Source organism: Musca domestica, unplaced genomic scaffold (assembly GCF_030504385.1).
Source record: "Musca domestica strain aabys unplaced genomic scaffold, Musca_domestica.polishedcontigs.V.1.1 11, whole genome shotgun sequence".
Lineage (NCBI taxonomy): Eukaryota > Metazoa > Arthropoda > Insecta > Diptera > Muscidae > Musca > Musca domestica.
Genome location: NW_026712133.1, coordinates 12,590,904 through 12,610,759, shown reverse-complemented (window position 1 = coordinate 12,610,759; position 19,856 = coordinate 12,590,904). Strand labels below are relative to the sequence as shown.

At 35.3% G+C, this 19,856-nt stretch overlaps 1 protein-coding gene and 1 non-coding gene across 2 annotated transcripts; one reads left to right on the top strand and one right to left on the bottom strand.

Annotated features, from left to right (window-relative positions):
- Nucleotides 1–1,966: 1,966 nt before the first annotated feature.
- On the bottom strand, nt 1,967–13,221 carry LOC101901449 (magnetosome-associated protein MamJ). Its single transcript, XM_005175848.3, has 3 exons — nt 12,754–13,221; nt 3,058–3,933; nt 1,967–2,285 (listed from the first exon to the last, which is right to left on the bottom strand). The coding sequence occupies exons 1-3, from the start codon at nt 12,842–12,844 to the stop codon at nt 2,074–2,076; spliced, it is 1,179 nt and encodes a 392-aa protein (XP_005175905.1). The 5' UTR covers nt 12,845–13,221; the 3' UTR covers nt 1,967–2,073.
- Nucleotides 13,222–18,603: 5,382 nt separating this feature from the next.
- Nucleotides 18,604–18,724, top strand: LOC131807113 (U5 spliceosomal RNA). Its single transcript, XR_009344294.1, has one exon. It is a non-coding gene; the product is annotated as a U5 spliceosomal RNA (small nuclear RNA).
- Nucleotides 18,725–19,856: the final 1,132 nt, after the last annotated feature.

Sequence of the window (19,856 nt, the reverse complement as noted above, 5' to 3'; positions counted from 1 at the left end):
AAGGGCTGGTGCCAAAATAAAATACATCAGTCCACTTCTTCTGGTACCACCCCATAAAAGGTCGAAATTTTCAAAAAAAAATTGCACAGAATAAGAAGCAATAATCCGATTTTGATCCAACTTTGCAAATCCTAATATTTGGGTCAGTTCTAAGTCAGGTGCAAAAATATTTTTGTCAACCCAAGGTCTGGTGTTAAGATGGAATATATCGGTCCACTCCTTCTGGTATCTACCCCACAAAAAGTCGAATTCTTCAAAAAAATATTTTTTGCACAGAAAGAGAAACGATAGTCAGATTTTGATCCAACTTAGCAAATGCTAATATTTACGTCAGTGCTAGGTTAGGTGCGAAAATTGACAATATCGGTCCACTACATCAAGTGCCTCCCACACAAAGGGTCAAAATTTTGAATATTTACAACTCTTATAAAATGTGATGTAAGAGTCCGATTATCTTAAAATTTCGCACATCCCAATATTATTATAAACCCAAGATCTTGTGCTAAGATGGAATATACCGGTCCACTCCTTCTGGTACCTCCATGTTACCATTTTCTAAAAATGTCACATGTGCCATGTAAAGTGAAGGAAGTTACCAACCAAGTCATGGTAGAATTACAAGGTAACCCTTTCAGGCCAGCTGGTATCAATTTGATATGTCAAAAAATTGTTGTAATTTGAATTCGCCTTCATTTACACATAAGAAAATTGTTGCATGATTTCAAACTGCTATTGATAGAAAATCTAGATTTTACGTTTTTATAGAGTATGAGGGAAAAAGTATATATTCAACATATGGTAGGCATAGGTAATATGGAGATCTAAAATTCGTGGATAATTGAAATAAGTGAAACAGGGAATCAATTTCATATAGGAGATAAACCGATACATAGAATTTCATCATCTTATTTGTACGGATTTTCAACTATGTTATACACTACAGGGTTTCAACAGTGAAAGGTGAATGATTCCAAAGCATATTGGATTGGTTTGGGGAACAAAACATCGGCAATTTTTGGGGTGTGATTAAATATTGAGATAATTTTTTTTATTTCAATGTATTAAAGTTATCTATACATAAAAGACTTCCTGTCTGCTATACATTTCATAGCTGAGCAAATAATATGCGTGGACTCACAGTAGACTCAGCCCCCTGTATCTTCTGCAATCTTTGATCCAAATCTTAAGTAAGCCTGAGGAGTAAATATACCCTAAAGTACCTTTTAGGTAGCATGTCACTACAGCGAGAAAGCTGACGATGTAGCAAAAGAAGAAAGGGTACACCCCAGAACCACCACAAAACCAAATTTTAAAGCATCAAAACTAATTTTCCGTATATTTTCTTGTAAATAACATTATCGCTATTGAATATGAAATCAGCGTTGCCAACGTTACCAAGACTGCATGCTGTGTAAGGATGATGAAGAGATAACAACGATTGGACATCTATTATCGCCAATGTCCTTCGTTGGCGCGCTGGAGACTACGCATTATGGGCGATCACTCCATTTCCAGTCTCTGTGATTTTCAAAAATGTTGTATTGAACGTGCTATAATCAAACCAAGATGCAGCGGCTTCAGCATTACTTTCAATCGATGTTGGAAGTTTTGAATATTTGCTTCGGTAATAGAAAAAACAACAATTTTAGAATTTTTAATTCAATATTTTGTTGGAAAAATAATTTGCCCCAAATTTTGCACTTCAAAACAATTCGCCCTGACTACAACTTTGACATATCAAATTTCCAAAAAAGTTGCTTTGTTGTAATTTCGCCTTATGTTGCTACCTGGTATTTCTACCATGAACCAAGTTATCCCACATTTATATCGTATTTATGTAGGTCCGATACGAAATGGACATCGGAACCTACTCCATAGAGGGTCAATAATTTTAATAATCATGACAGAAGTCAAACTATATTAAAATAATCGAACAATGGCTGAGGCTGTCGGCAAAGCCGACTGATACTTTTTGACTTGTTACTAATCACGTTTTGTTCATTTATTCATTTCAATTTTTGAAGTATTAAAATTGTGAAAAAATAGAAATATAAAAAAAAATTACGTCACATTTTATAAATATTTAATAAAACCAAATGCAATTCCATTGAGCAGTATCAGCATGGATATATCCAACTGGATCCTGAATCCGGCATTGGGCGATGGTTTGTTGTTGCAGCCATTCGAATAGCACAAAAGACAATTTTTATCCTTGGTCAGGCAATCACGGAGACCCTCTTCGGCCAATTCATCGATGCATCCGCGCATTGTCATATTGGTGTCGGCTGAAAAGAAAGCATTTGATTGGTAATTGGAAATATATATGTATGTGTACATGTGTGGAATTTATTTTTATTATACATTTAATAAAAATAGTGCTATATTGTCATATAGATTCATATTCAGGAATTAAGTACTGGAAAGTGCTACCACACGGTTAATAAAACATTACCCAACGTAACCGGACTGTTTTAAAGTCGCACATTGCCTTTGGAAAGAAGCTCTTTGGCAATTACCTTTTGTACGACCTATGATTTGTAAGTAGTTTCGATTGCCAAAAATTATTTTTTGTTTGGTAATGGACATTTTTGCCCGGTTGTCCAAGGGTTTCCCAAAGCGAAGTGTACGTGAGAAAGATATTGGTTTGTAGACTAGGAAGCAACATTCTATTGTAGACTCGGTATAAGTCAATAGAATAAGTCAGCTTCCTAGGTATGTGTATATTAAGAGTGAAACAGTTTAAACCTTAAATCGTGACTACGGCAAGCCTCTAATATCGACACTCAAGTGGCGGCGAAACGTATAAGACAGCATGCACCGACTCTCCAGTATCAACATGTATTAAGAGAACTTTTTGATAAAAGTTCATATACCTTTAAACGGGGTTATCCAAATTATAATATTTTGCAAAAATTTGGGAATAAACTTCATGAGCAAGCCTTTAGAAAAGCCCAATGATCCCAAACTGGAGTAAACTTAAGCATACATTATGTTCCGTATAGACATAAATACATACATCATAATGTATTCTATGTACTAAATAAAATATCAACATACCTTTGAAAATAGTATAACATCCCCTGTGACCGCCATTTTTATCCGCATCACCTATTTTGCAGTTCATCTGTGTCGTCGGTTTATCTTTGCAGGTGATCTCTTCCAGGCTATTACAGCTATAGCAAGTCTTTGTATTATTATCTTTGTTATCTAATACATCAGTGGCCACAAGTGTGGCTTGTGTCGCCTCAGGTGCGGTCTCATCAGCTGCTGGTGCATCATTTTGCATTTCCTCCTCAGGTTGGGTTTCTGGTTTTGCCTCAGGTTCTGGTTCTGCTTCAGGTTTGACTTCTGCCTCAGTTTCTGGGGTTTCATCTGGTTCGGGTGCGGCAGGCTCTGATTCGGGTGCCTCTTCGGGCTCCGGTTCGGGATTTTCCTCGGGTTCCGGTTCTGGGGCAGGTTCAGCTTCTGGTTCTGCAGCCGGTTCTGGTTCAGCTTCGGCTGCCTCAGGTTCTGCTTCCGCTGCCTCAGGTTCTGCTTCTGCTGCTTCAGGTTCAGCTTCCGCTGCTTCAGGTACAGCTTCTACTGCTTCAGGTTCTGCTTCTGGTACCGCTTCCGGCTCCGGCTCTGCAGCTTCCGCTTCTTCTTCTTGATTTTGTTTTATCGGTCCAGGTTTCTGTTCGAAAACTTCCACATCATTGGGTGTTTTGTGTGGTTCATTTTTGTTTACTTCTTTATCCGGATGTTTTTCAGCATTCAACTGATTCGATTCGCCATCCAACTGACCGCTGTTACTCACTTCAGTTGGCAGTTTATTTGCTGAAGAGTTTTCCGTTGACTGAGGTTCCACCGTCTGTTGTGTGGTCATTTGCAAAACAATCGGCAAAGGTGTTGTCGATAACATTGGGGCGGCGGTTGGTGCATTCGGTGTGATTTCTAGAAGAAAAAAATTCAATTTGTTAAAATTGGCGTCAAAAAGTGTCTGGATATTTTTAAATATTTACACCTCAAAATTAGTAACAAGAAAAAAAGCTGTAAGTTCGCCGGGCCGAATTTGGAACGAATTTGGCAATTCTCAAAAACAATAAAATCCGTTAAAAGTGCTGTTAAAATCTTAAAAATACCGAATGTAGCTGTTACATAAGGGCCTATACGACGACATGGACCTGCATAGGTAACTTTTGTCATAAGCCATTACAATATTTAAATGCGAAACTTAACAAAAACAATCGGTGAATAATGTAGCTATAATCATCAAAATACAGAATATCGGGAGGTACCGCTATATGGGGGCTATACGAAGACGTGGACCTGCACAGACAATTTTCTGTCATAGGCTGTAGCATCCATTACGAACTTCAAATACGAAATTTGAAACAATTCCGATGGAAAATATCGCTAAAATCGTCATAATACCGAATATGGGGGGTGGGGGGTTACCATTATATGAGGGCTACACGAAGACAGACAATTTTCGGTCATAGGCTGTAGTATTCATTTCAAACTTCAAATACTAAATTTGAAACAATCATCAAAATATCGAATATCGGGAGGTACCGTTATATGGGGGCAAACCACCAAAACGTGGACCTACATGACCCATTTTCAATGCCAAATAAATGAATGGAATAACAAACTTAATATTCCTTCCATACTATGGTGGAGGTTATAAAAAGTAAACATTTTTTAAGCATTTTATATCATACTTTTAGGCGCAAATTTTAAAGTAATCGAAACGCTATACAGTTACAGTAGAATCATGCTTCCAAAATATGAGTTTCACTCAACAAATTCGAGAGGAATCACTCATGGTCATAGAAAACCAGTAAAGAAATTTCAAAAGTCGGGCGGGCCCGACTATATCATACACCACTATGCATATTTAGTAGAGCTACCCGTAACATATATAACAGTCAGATTTCGACTTCTTCCAGTATTTTATATGAGATACTGAGCCAATATGTATATCCCATCTTCCCATACCAGATCTTGTGTTAGTGATAATATTGGAGTGTGTGAAGCTTAGAATGAATCTGATGCCTATTTCGAATTTTATAAGAGTTTGGGTTATTCCAATTTGTGGCCCATTGTTGGGAGGAATCAGAAGGAGTGGTCCTATGTACTCCATCTTCACAGAAATATTGGGAAGTGTGAATTTTGAAGAGAATCAAATACTCAATTCGCATATTATAATCGTCTTGGTCATTCAAAATATTGACCCTTTGTGAGAAGGAGTTGACCGATGTTAGACATCTCCGAACTCGAACAAAGTTTGGCAATAATTTTGACGATGTACCAAGTTTGGACCAAATCGGGCGCTCCCTTCGACAGATTGTAGCCATCTGGCTGGGGATATAAAAAAATATCAGGAGTTACTTCAAACTAAATTTTCAGAAGACTACAAAAAAAAATCGGGTTGGCCCAGTCACTCCAGTCCTGTTTAGACATTGGGTTTCTTTTGGCGAAACCCGTTTGTGGACATTTGGATACAATCTAGGATTTCCGTCCGTCTGTCTGTCGTCTGATGCGCACTTCTACTCTCGAAGGGAGTATTCGATTTGATCCAAACTTGGTACATCGTACTATTATTTTGAAACGTACTCGTAGATCGAGTTGGGAGATGGGCAATGCCAGTCCACTCCTTCTGCTACCTCCCCCACAAAATGTAAAATTTTTCACCGCTAAGCTTCACAAACCAAAATATTTTAATCAACCGAAGACCTTGTGAGAAGATGGGATATGGGGCACCACCCTCTTTAGTACCTCCTACACAAAGGGTCATAATTTTAAATAATTATAACGCTCATAAAATGCAAAGCTATTATCCCATTCTTTTCAAACATCCTACATTCAAATGCTTTTATAAACGTAAAATCTGGTGGGAATATGGAAAATGGCTGACCACTCCATCAAGAACCTTCCTTAACAAAGGGTCATAATTTTGAGTACAAGTCAGCGATTCTCATTAAACTGAGTATGTATATCGCAATGTTGCACTAAACCCTAGATCTGATGTGAATAAGGGACTTCTCAGCCACTCCTGCTGAACACGCCACAAGGGGACAACATTTTAAATGGTTACAAGTCTCATAAAATTCAAAATATTTATTCGTTGTTTTTTCTTACTTCGCATAATGCAATAACTTTACCTATATTAGATCTCGTGTGAATATGGAACTCAAAATGTTGAATAATTAAAACTCTCATAACATTTGAAAAAAATCCTGCGATACACTAGGTATCTCAAGATTTCTATCAATCACAAATGTAAGTATGTCGGTTCACTTCTTCTGGTACCTCCCCATAAAAATAAAAAATTATTAACAATGTTAATATTTTAAATCTGCATTCAAAAAAGTGTGGAAATTGACCACATCAATCCAACAACATTTTCCAAGAAATATATACAACTATCTTAAATAAAATGGAAGAAAATTCGATATAGTCCAAACCTGGCAGGAGGCTATATTTATACAATCTTAGGTCAGATGCGAAAAGGAAAGTATTGTCCCACTCCTTCGGTGCCATCCCAATAGAGGTTAAAAAAATTTGAATAATCATAACGCAAGACAAAAAAAATATTTTAATATACGGACATAGGCTGAGGGTAGACATCTGCCGGCAAAAGCAACTGATACTTTTTAAATTGTTTTTATTAATTTTAATTAATTACATATCCTAGCTTAAATTTTTCATAAAACAAATAAATAAGTACTAATGTATCATGTTACTGCGAATGACGAATGGTGCCGTGAGAACGTGTTATTTTGTGTTCATAATTATAAGAGCGAAAAACCTTGTTCGAATATCAATGGCAACATGCTATTAATGAAAAACATGAAAAAGGGGTTTATCGGTCCGATATTTTCCCACATTTAACTATTGAAAGCTTATAATTATTGTTCTTTATATAAAACCCTCTATCGCTCCCCCTACCTACTTTTCAACAACACTTATATTCGAATGAAATGCACTATAACAAATGTGTCCTCTGGGCTTTATGCTGGAGTTAAAAACACAACTTTAAAACAATGGAAAAACTGCATTGAATTTAATATTCATAATAAATGAATCGGTGAAATTATCGAGTTAATATCCATATTAAGCAAAGTTGTTGAAAAAAAGTCTGTAGATAGGCACAAAATGTAATTAATATTTTATTTGCTATTAGCACGAATTATACACATTGTTAAATCGACGTGGTCAGTGAGTCATGAGTCATTAAAAATATAATAGATATTAAAGATATATTATAAGAAATGCATTTGTAAATAGTAGAATGACTATAATCTTGTTTCCTAAAGTAGTTCGAAGATTTATTCAAAACCAAGATAATAATCTTTTTTATTTAGATAGCCGTTTCCAATTTTCTGTATTTCAATGTTGGCAATTAAAAAAAATTAAAAATTAAAAAAATTCGGCCAGGCCTCACTTTTAATACTCTTCGCCATTGGGTAAAGAAAACATTTTTATATAAAAGTATCTGGATTCATACGCGTTCCACTTTAAACTACAAATACCAGTAAGACCGTTTGAATAATGCTGTTAAACTTTTCAAAAACCCAAAAAGTGAGTGATGCCGTCATATGGGGCCATACAAATCGGGAATCTCTTCAAGGATTGTCATCTACCAAATCTTTTAAAATACCAAATTTGAAACAATTTCGTGGGTAAATGTAACTAGGAGTATCGAAATACCGAATATCGATAGGTATCGTTATATGTGCGCTATAGGAAAACGTCGTCCTATACACACTATGTTCTGCCACCGGAGCTATAACCCATTATAAACTACAAATACCAGTTGCTGGACAAATCCGTGGGAATATGTGGCAAAAATCATTAAAATAAATACCGTATATCGGGAGGAGCCGTTATATGGGGGCTATACAAAAACGGGGAGCTTGAACCCATTATTAACATTTTTTAGACAAATCCGTGCAAAAATGTGGCGAAAAACAACGAATATCGGGAGGTACCGTTATATGGGGGCTATACCAAAACGTTGAACAATATAATCATTTTCAATACCAACCATCCTAGACACAATACAAATTGCTCTGCCAAGTTTTGAAGCTCTACGTCAAATAATGTGGGCTGTATCATGATCTCAACAGACAGGCGGACATCGTTCAACCGACGTAGAATTGAATGCTGATCGTAAATATATATACTTTATGGGGTCTACGACGAATATTTATGAATGTTACAAACGAATTAAAAAAGTTTATATACCCTCCTTTTCAAGGTGGAGGGTAAAGAATGATTTTAAAAATGCATACTATATAAGTACGAGAAGTACTAAATGGTACTAAATGTGGCATAAGGCGAAAGGATTAATACTACAATCTTGAACATGACACAAGGAGCGCTTCATTGAAATTGGACCTATACACCTTCTGTTGAGGTTGAGGAAGATACCACAAGTAGTGCCCGATAAGTCCCATATTCACACTAGATCTAATGTTACTGGAGTTATAACTTTATGCGAAGTTAAAAAAATCATCGGTGGATTACTTAACATTTTTAAGAGTTATAATTTTTTAAAAATTTTGACATTTGAGGGGGAGCTACCAGGAAAAGTCGACCGATATAACACATATACAAATTTTATCTCTACGATACACGTAGCTTGAAGCAAATCGCTAAGTGTGTTCTTCAGACCGAGGTTCTTGCAATCAAAAAGGCTGTCGAAATGTAAAGAGAACTTTGATATAGTATAACAGGACTAGTGACTATACAGGCTAAGATGAAAAAACCGCAACCAATTTCAAACTGCTGTCATTTCTAAGGCACTTGTCGAATAGCTGTTAAAATTATTCCAGTGACAGCTCATTATATTTTTTAAAAGCGTACAAAAGCATTTTGGTGAGAACTTTCCAGAAGAAAAGTTATTCGTGATTGAATTCAAGCGTGATATTGTGATTTTTTATACTTGGCTGGAAAACCACAAGTGGCTATCGTTAGATCACTCCCGCATTTAAATGTGAATAAATCTTTTATGTATCATACCATCGCTAGATACTGGTAAGAAACAGAAGAAAACAGCAACATCACCAGAAATGGTTCGAAAATAAAAAAAGCGACTTGATCGAAACGCCTTGCAGTGGCCAAAAAATGGCTCGTGAGCTGAACATATCGCAATATTCCATTCGGCAAATATTGAAAAACGAGCTCGGGGTAAAGCCATTGAAATTCCAAAAAGTGCAACAGAAAAAAAATAGACTCAAAAGTGCTAAAGAGTTGTTTCGCTTGGCCGAAGGTGGTGAACTGCCGAATTTGGTTTTCTCCGATGCGAAAACATTCGTTGTCTAGCAGTTTTGTAATCGAACAAAAGGATCGTGTTTACTTGCCAAAGAGGTCAGCTGAAAATGTGCACCTTCGGTTGGCAAACAGAACTCAAGCACCGGACATGGTGATGGTGTGGACAGCCATAATAGCCGACGGTCGTTCTCCGCTCGTATTAATCGACCGTGGCATCAGAATAAATGCCGAATATTACCACCAAAATCTCCGGATACCAATCCGTTGGACTATTGTGTCTGGAGTATTTTGAAAAGCATGGTTGGTACTAAAAAATACCAAAGTGTCGATCGCCACAACCAAGCGCTTCGCACGGAATGGGCCAAAATACCGCAGATCAACATTCGGGCAGCGTGTGACGGTTTCATTGGTTGTTGGAATACCAACAAATCTAAACTTACTCTAAAATTTGATGCTATTTCCAACATTTTTTGCTTTCATTCAATCAAATTAAAAAAGTAAAATTTATGGCTTTTGACTTTGTTGCAGTTTTTTTATCTCACCCTGTATATATTGTTGATCAGCGAAAAAGTCTAAGACGATTTTGCCCTGTCCGTCCGTTCGTCTGTTGTAATCACGCTTGAGTCAAAACGAATGAAGATAAGAAGGAAAATTTTGCACAGATCAGTCTTTTGTTTACAGGGAAGTCAAGTTCGAAGATGGGCTGCATTGGCCTAGGATGTCGTATAGCCCCTATATAACGGTACCCCCGATGTTCGGTATTTTGATGATTTTAGCCACATTTTTCGATTCAAACTCCTACACAAGGAGTTATTTGTGAGTACTTTACCCCTTGGAAGAGAATTTTCTATAAAGGTCTACGATATCGTATATCCTACATTACCGTTCCACCCGATATTCGGTATTTTGATGATTGTAGAGACATTTCAAATGGAATTGTCTGAAAATCCACACAAGGAGTTCCTTCTGAATGCATTACCCTGTAAAAGGGAATTGTCTCTATGTGGGTCCACGATATCGTGTAGCCACAATGCAATACCATCCCCCCCTCCCCTATATTCGGTATTTAGATGATTTCAGCGACATTTTTATCGGAATATTTAAAATTTCTATTTAAAGTTCGTAACGGGTACTACAGCCTATGACAAAAAATTGAATGCGCAGGATCAAGTTTTCATATAGCACCCTTGACTTTTCTTTCTTCAAAATGGTGGTCTGTCTGCCTATCAGTCTGTCCGTTCATCTGTTGTAATCACGATATCTTTCGAACGCCCACATAACGACACCACCCAATATTCGACATTAATTGTGCTTATTTCAAATTTCGTATTGAGAGATCGTAATGGGTATAACAGAAAATAGTTCATGCAGGTCTACGTCTTTGTATAGCCCATATATAACGATACCTCCCAATATTTTTTAATATCTGAAGGAAGAAAGTGATAAGACTAGAATTTTTAAATTTGTCGTGTACGTAGCTGTTGGTAGGTAAGTGGGCGATAAAGTGGAGATCTACGAAAAGGTACCACTAACAGTTTTCATACCCTCCACCATAGTATGGAGGGTATATTAAGTTTGTCATTCCGTTTGTAACACCTCGAAAGATACATTTTAGACCCCACAAAGTATACATATTCTTGATCAGCATAAAATTCTATGTCGATTTAACAATGTCCGTCCGCCTGTTCGTCTGTGGAAATCACTCTAGATTCCGAAATGAAGTAAGTTAATTAAAATTTACTCAAATGTGTATTATGTAGGTCCACATCTTCGTATAGCCCCCATATAACGGTACCTCCCTATATTCGGTATTTTGATGATATTAGCGACATTATTTACCGGAATTGTTTCAAATTTGGTATTTGAGATTCTTAATGGATGCTACATCCTATGACAGAAGATTGTCTGTGCAGGTCCACGTCTTCGTATAGCCCACGTATAACGGCACCCCCCGATATTCGGTATTTTGAAGATTTTAGCGACATTATTTCAAATTTAGTATTTGAAGTTCGTAATGGATATTACAGCCTGTGACAGAAAATTGTCCGTGCAGGTCCACGTCTTCGTATAGCCGCCATATAACGGAACCCCATTTTTAAGATTTTAACAGAACTTTTAATAGATTTTTTTTTGTTTTTTTTTTTTTTTTTTTTTTTTGTAAATTGCCAAATTTGTACCAAATGGTGGACGGTATTCAAAGTTCGGCCCGGCCGAACTTACAGCTTTTTTACTTGTTTTGGACTAAAAGTCTAAACTTTTAAAACAAGAATCTTCGAGTTTTCCATTTAGGTCACAATTGAGACAGCAAAAAAAGATACTAAAAGTTTTAGTGCTGCAATTATATTTTTTAGGAAGAGTAATTTAGATTAAACCCCATTAAAATCGATGAATAAAAAAGTACCAGTCTGTAGTGCTGACAGATGTATAACTTCAGCCTATGTCCTTTCATTAAAATATATTGTATAATATTTAAAGAAAATCATACACAAACTTTCAGTTAATGCGATTAATTTTAATTTTTTAAAGTTTACAGAGAGAGATATTAGTTAAACAATTGTACAATGGACTCACATCCAATTTTTCAGTCCAAAGTTATTAAAATCTCTATATGTTAACTCTAGAAACCAGCAGTGCCCTCAACGTCAAATTTCTGAATTTCAGCGTTATCCCTTTACCCAATGCCAAATTTAGTAACATTTAGTACGCACATCCATGACAATCTACAACTCTCCATGCTAGACACCAGTAGTGATACAAAATTAGTACGATTTAGTACTTTTCGAAAAATTATAGTACACATTCCCAAAACCACTTCCATATCTCAATCCTAGATACCAACAGAGACATCAATATCAAATTTTGTTACTCCAGCTCTATTCCATCATTTAATACCCAATTTGGTACCACCTAATATTTTTGAAACAATTACAGTACACATTTCCCAAACTACCTCCATATCTTAACTGCATAGACCAGCAGTGACATCTATATCGATTTTCAGGATTGCAGCACTGTTTCCTTGCCCCACACCAAATTTAGTGCTATTTAGTACTTTTCGTACAATTATAGTACACATTTCCAAAATCACGCCCTTATCTTAATTCCAAATACCAATAGAGACCTCAATTTAAAATTTGAGGATTCCAGCCTTATCCCTTCAACCAATACCAAATTAAATACCATTTAATAATTTTCGTACAACTATAGTATGCATTTCCAACTCCATCAGTGATCCTCATTTAAAAGTTCAGAATTCTAGCTCGTTCCGTTTGTCCAATGCAAAATCAATTTTTGGTATATTTTAGTACATTTCGTTCCCTTTTAGTATGAATTTCCAAAAACCCAGCCCTATTATACACCAAGACTGACCCTCGTGTAAGATATCAAGATACTAGCTTCAGCCGTTTCGTCTGGTCGTTGATTTTCAGTAAGTCAATCAGTCAGCCAGTTATTTCACTACCCTTTTATATACATATCCGGTATTATATTTACCATTTGCTTGAAAATCCATTTCCTCAGCCTTCACGATCACAACCATTAAGGCACACCAAAACACGCATTTAACTAAATATATATTTTTCATTCTTGATTTTTCACAACTTTGGGACGCTCTTAACTGTTTTACAATCCGATACTAAATGTCAACTGTAGATCAGTGAAGATTTTGTTTAACTTCCAGTCATAAATTTTTTTATCGTTTGTTGATGATAAACTCTACTTTCCCTTTTTTTATAAATCAAAGATAATGAAAAGGCATCCCCTCGCTTATCTTTTGCAAAGCTTCGCCGTTTTGATAAAATTGAACTAAAATCTATCACAGTGTTCAGTCTCCAAATGGAGTTTCAATATTGACATAACTCGCTTGGGCGAATCGAGTTCAATAACAATTGCGGCAAATATTTGTCCGTGCACTTGAAGCCTTCTGACTCAACTGAAAAATTCCAATGTTGCGATGCAACTCGGTGCGGGTAAAAACAGAGCAACAACAACAATAGCAAGACTTTCATGTCGCCAGTAACACCTTCGAGCATTCCACTGACCCATTGTGGGCAACTCGTAAATCAATACTTGGACAAAAAAAATGTCCCTTTCTTTCTGAGTAGAAATAGAAGCAAACGGCAAACGTTCCAACAACATGTGTTCGCTGTTGTAGAGCCAATAAAAAAGCTAACACACTAAACCCATGTAGCGTTGTATGTTTAGCGCGGACAGGGGACACTTGTTTTCCGACCAACAAAAGCAATTATAAGGCTAAAATAAATTCAATGTTCTCATGAATTGTTGGGCACGATAACATTATCCAATTGAGGGATAACCCAGATAACATTTGAAGGACTTGCACATTTAAATACTTAAATATCTGAAATAGATAACAAAATATTCACTGAAGATATGCGTATATACGAATATATATAGTGGTAAAGATATCAGAGAGCCAACAAGAAGTATAGGAATCAAAATAGCCGTTCTCCCCTTGTTTGAATATAAAAATTGCCGAAAAACTTGGCCCAATAAGCAGGGTTGCTCAACTTCAAGGTAAGTAAGAAAATGCAACTCTGTACTTAAGTCATCGGCTGGCTTCTTCGTAGATGAACAAAGGAGTTTTAGGTTGACTTAGTTCGATTTTGGCCCTAGGCTCCTTTGTTCATTTCCGAAGAAGCCAGCTGATGACTTAAGCCAGCCAAATAAGCGCTTTATGTATTCCCAGCTTTATTATGTCAAATAGGCTTTATTAATTGGTTTTATTTATTTAACATTTTTTTCATAAAATGATTATGTTGGGGAAAACACACAAAACTTGAATGTAATTTTGGGGTTTCTCCACAAAATTGAATCCAAGATAGTACGCCAATATTATTTTATACCAATATTGTCTTACGTGGAAAATCGCATTTCTGTTGTCTCTAAATTTGAAGTAATTTCAAATTATTTTCATTTTTATTCAAAACAATACACACACACATTTATACAAACTGTGTACATGTTTTGACAGAATAGGGGCACCAAATGAAAAAATTGTATTTAGGGGGTAGCTTTGTTCTACCTTTTGTAATTATGCCATGGCTGTACCTATTGGAGTATGAAATATCTCCCCAACCCAAGGGCTAATGTAAGTTAGCGACTTGAGAGCCTTTTTTTCCTTTCTACCGACGAATCTAATCCATGAGCTTCTGCGGTTGTTGGTGATCGCGAGCAATACTATTGAAGTACTTTACTGTTGATCGACATCTGGATAGTTATAACCTAATCCATACTGTGGTCCAGGGTATTCTGTATTTGTTCATTTGTTTGTAACACGCAGAGGGAAACGCTTCATTTTGACGATCTTCATTCATCCGATTTGTTATATTTGTTACCCACAGCCGTAATATGCACTCCGTAACAAAGGTATTCAGGGAAATATATGAAATGCAGCTCAGAAATATCTTTGCCAAATTTTATCAAGATCGGTTCAGATTTGGATATAGCTCCCATATATATCAAATGGGCAACATAAATGCTTCGGCATATTTAGTCTTCTGAACTTTAAATTATAATTATAATCATAGCGTGTATGATTAAATTCTCCCATAAAAATTTTTAATTGTTATGTGGAGCTCTACTAAATTAGCAAAGTGGTGTAGGGTATCATAAAACTCTTTGCATTCTATATACTCCGACAAAAATAGCAGCTTGAAGTCCTAGTATGGCATATTTTGTGACATATCATAAAGAGATGCCAGAGCCGCACTCGAATACTGTCGTCGTTTTTTCTTATAATTTGACATTAATATGCCTAGCCATGATGACAAGCTGCTTATGTACCCACACATTTACACATATTTTAAAACAATTGTTGTATAAAAGATTGTCGATGACCGAATTTTCTTAAAGTCGGTTTTTATTGTTGCCAACAATCCAAAAGTCGACTTTTGTGTCCATATGTTGCGCATCAAGAATTGATGTAGACCCAACGTATCTTTGAACGAAATCTGTTTTAAAACATTTAAAGTCGATCTAATTATGTCAGTATGTTGGTCTGGCTGTTTCGGCCGTTAACTTTTGAAGGAATTGTCCTATTTAATCCAACCTTCCATGGTTGGATTAAAGTATTGAATTTAGGTTCTATTAAAAAACTAATTTAGACTCATTAGAGTGCTCCTCTCCACGGAAATCTTTAGTAAAAGCATAGACAAATAAAGGTATAGACTAAAAAGTTTTAAAATTTACCCCTTCCGGCAGATGTCACTATGGTTGATCTTGGGACAGTTAAGTCACTCAGGGCTAGTGAAGTCACTCGACTTCGAAAACAGTTTATTCACTTTTCTGCTATTTAAGTTCTATATTTTTATATTTCACGACATATTTGGGTTGTGTAAATGTAAACAAAGTCAATGTTCCGTTTTTAATTGATAAATAATCTATATATATAAATGTAAGTTGTGTTAGTTACTGCGCTTATAACTTAAGAACCGCTGGATTAATTTTAACGATTCACACAAATTCGGAGTTGTCTACTCTCCGAAAAGGATAATATCCAAAAAAAATCGCGTAAAAATGTGATATATTAACATTTTCATTTTGACTTTTCAAATGTACAATAGTAATGTTTTATTTTGCATGATTTTTTTCCATTTTGACTTACTTTTTTCTAATGTACATTTGTAGTGTTTTTTATATTTTATTTTTGAATTCGAATATTTATACCAATTTATTTAATTGACTTGATTTCTTGAGAACTGAAATTGATGGCGGGTTACATGGAAGTGTAGTAGCGAATTATGTGGTGGCGAAACGGAATAGATGATATCGAAATAATTTAACGCGGTCACACCAAAGTTAAAAGATAATTACTTTTTCTAAATCGCTGAAAAATCATGAAAAAGAGATCTCATTGCAAAAATCAAAAAAAAAAAAAAAACATTTTCAATGGAATCGAATTTTAAAGTAATAGTACATTCTATTGACAAACTTTGTAAGGAAGGATCTTAAAACATTTGCTGTAAAAAATCAGCGAAAAAGTTGAAGACTTTTTCAATTTATTATTCTTTTTTTTGTCAATTTTTTTTGTGAACAAAATAAAGAATAATTTTTCACTAAAAAAATTGAATAAGTGCGAAATAGGATGTTAACTGACATCTACCTTTCAACTCCAGGGCCTACATCGTGGGTTAGCTGGAAGATGCGAACACGTTTAAACAAACAAAAATGACCGAAAAAGCTTAATGGGGCTCATTTCAAAGCGTGACAATGATCCGTCCAATGAGAGCTAAAAATGCAAAATTCTTTGGGAGAATAATAAGTAATATACCAATATTGAAATAAAAGGTGCAAAATAGTAGAGCGAATGGGACTTTTAGTAAGAAAAGGTTTTATATCCTTCCAGAAATTCTTCCCAAACATTCAAAATACCTAAAATCATTTTTGCAGGTCTTTATATCGATCATAACTCATGGATAAGGGAACAACCCGATTTCATATTTATATAACCATCTATGATTTAAGTTATTTTTGGGGTCTTGGCCGGTCACTTTTTTCATTTTTTGGCCCTTATTTGACATTTTTGTTTCTAAGGGGGTAGATAACCTCTTCGCATAAAATTTGAAATTTTCAGAGTAGGGCCCATATTGGTATTGACCACATTCATCAATTGATTTGGCTAAAAAATTTTATTTATGCCACCCTGGGGTAGGGAACCATCATACAGATAATTGCCACATAGGAATTTATTTAAGTAAAGTCCCCACATTGGAGTATCCCCAAGTCCACTTTCACATCTAATGTGTGGTCAGAAAAGAAAATTTTGTATTCTATTGAATTTTTAACCCCCAAGAGAATATTGGTTGGGAACGTAGATTTGGGATGTGCATCCATTTGAAATAAATTGTGGAAACATGAACAAATTACAAATATAAGAAAGTAGCACGGGACCGAATATTTGTTTAATCATCATTGAATTATCCTATGATGAAAATATGGACTTTAAGGGGTCTCCAACTTACAATTTAAATGGCAAATAAAATTAATTCCCATCTTATCATTCTGCCCTCAATTATGAGGTGGATAAAACTATTTTTACTTATTTAAATCTCGCGAAATGCTATGACATGCTATATTGTTCTGCTATATTTTTGATTTGGCCTCTATTTGTCATCTTGGATTATAAGGGGTAGAAGAAAGTTTTCAATGTAGGTCGATGTTTCGGAGTAGTGCCCATATAAAGAAGGTACCTCCTAATTTAACCACATTTCAAAGAATTTGGCTAATAATGCGTATTAGGGGGGTGAAAATCTTACACTAAAATTTCAACATATCTACAAATTTTAGAATTTTTATCCATGTTATAATACCCTCTCAAGTCCACCTTTTGGCGGACAAACAGACTGACATGGTTAGGGGGACTTATGAGGACTCTAATGCACAATCTAAGTTGCTAATGGGTTTAAAAAAGTAACTAACTTTGGCTATTCTTAAATCATTCAGCCCTCAATTATGTAGTATACAAAATACAGCAAATTCCAAATTACTGCTCATTTGACTGGAAGATTTTGCTACGATTTTTACCATATTAAAAATTAATTTGATCCCTTATATGGCGATAAGATTGATATATACTTTTTAATAGATTTGTATAGCACATCCACACAGTTGAAGCCCACGGTTTAAATATTGAAGCCCACTGGTTAAAAATGGGTACAGGTATTTTAAAACACTTTAAATCGACCTGTACGTGAACACTTATATCAGTCATATCCGTGAATAATTATGCTTGGGAATATATGCATAATAGACAAAAACTACGGGCCGGCAACGCGGACCGGGCCAGCTAGTAAATTATAAAAATATTCAATATTTTGTATTTTGAGAGAATTGAGTGAATAGACTTTTGCTCTCTCTGAAATGAATAGAATTTTAAATAAGAAAATAAAAGATTGGTATTTCCTTACAATATTCGTCGTAATTTCTCCCATTGTACGTAACTCGATTTAAATCATCCCCTTAATGCTGGTATTTCGTACGAACTGCTATTAAGATTTTCTCTTCGTTTTATTTATTTTTTTTTTTTTTTTGTATTCTAAGGGTTATTTTGAATAAATAATGCATTGCATACCAACTTCTCTCGCTTCATATTTCCTGTTGGGTACAAATTTCGGCAAAGGTGAGAAAATGATCTTAAAGTGAAAGATGCAACCCTTAACTACTTTAGTAATTGTTCTTTAAATGTCATTTAAATTACTTATTTTCTAAGAATTGTAACCACCGTCTGGTTCTGAATTCTTGTGTCCTGCTTTGTACGTGGTTATAATTCTCATTTAATCCGCGCACAGTTTCTTTAAGTATATCTTACATCATCTGATGCATTCACTCTGGCTTCTCTTCAGTTTGTCGAATAAATCTTTCGCCTTTTACTAAAGATTTCCGTGGAGAGGAGCACTCTAATGAGTCTAAACTAGTTTTTTTGATAGAGCCTAAATTGAATATTTTGGGCTCATGAATAATACATTTAATAAAACTAAAACAAAAAGTTTACAAACTACGTCTCACAGGGGCCAAAACTTGTCAAAACCAAGTAACGCGAAGTACAAATTTATTGCTAGAATCTAATTGAGACTAATTGACATTGAAATATGATATAGTTCTTTCTATATGAGGATTTTAATCCAACAATTGTATTTTTGGCCGTTTTTTTTTTTTTTTTTTTTCTAAAAAAAAAATAATAAATCATATTACACTCAAATAGATAACGCTGTTCAATACTATTCAATATACCCAATTACATCCAATTTGAAGGAGACATTTTAGTCTCTTATTCCAAATAACATTGCTATAGAGTGCATGAGGATTATATTAAACAAGTTCAAAAGCAGTAGGTTCGGCCGGGCCGAAATTTGAATACCCTCCAGCATTTGAAACGAATTTGGAAATAAAATCCTTAAAAATACTGTTTAAATTTTAAAAATACCGAATATAGCCGTTTCATTGGGATCTATACGACGTGGACCTACATAGGCATTGTTTGTCATAAGCCATTGCCATATTCAAATTCGAAAACTTTAAATAAACGGTGAATAATGTAGCTAAAATCATCAAAATATAGGGAGGCACCGTTACATTGGGAGGCACCGTTACATTGGAGCTGTGCGAAGACCTGGACCAGCATAGACAATTTTCTGTCATAGACTGTGATTGATTACAACAGACGGAGAGACGGACATCGCTAAATCGACGTAGAATTTTACGCTGATCAAGAATATATATACTTTGTTGGGTCTGACATGAGCATTTCGAGGAGTTGCAAACGAAATGACAAAGTTAATATACCCTCCATAGTTTGGCGGAGGTTGTAAAAATATATATCGGAGTTCCACAAAATGGAAACATACGTTCCGAAATTCATTTGCGCTGATATTAGTTATTATTTGCACAATAAACCTGAAATCAGATTAAGGATATTTAGGAGCTATATTTAAATCTTAGCCGATCTCGATAATATTTGGCAAAGGTATTTCCGAGCTCTATGAGATACCTGGTACCAAATATCATTGTTGTCGAATGGATATTACGAATACAAGGGATTTGAACACCATATCGGATGAAACATATATATGGAAGCT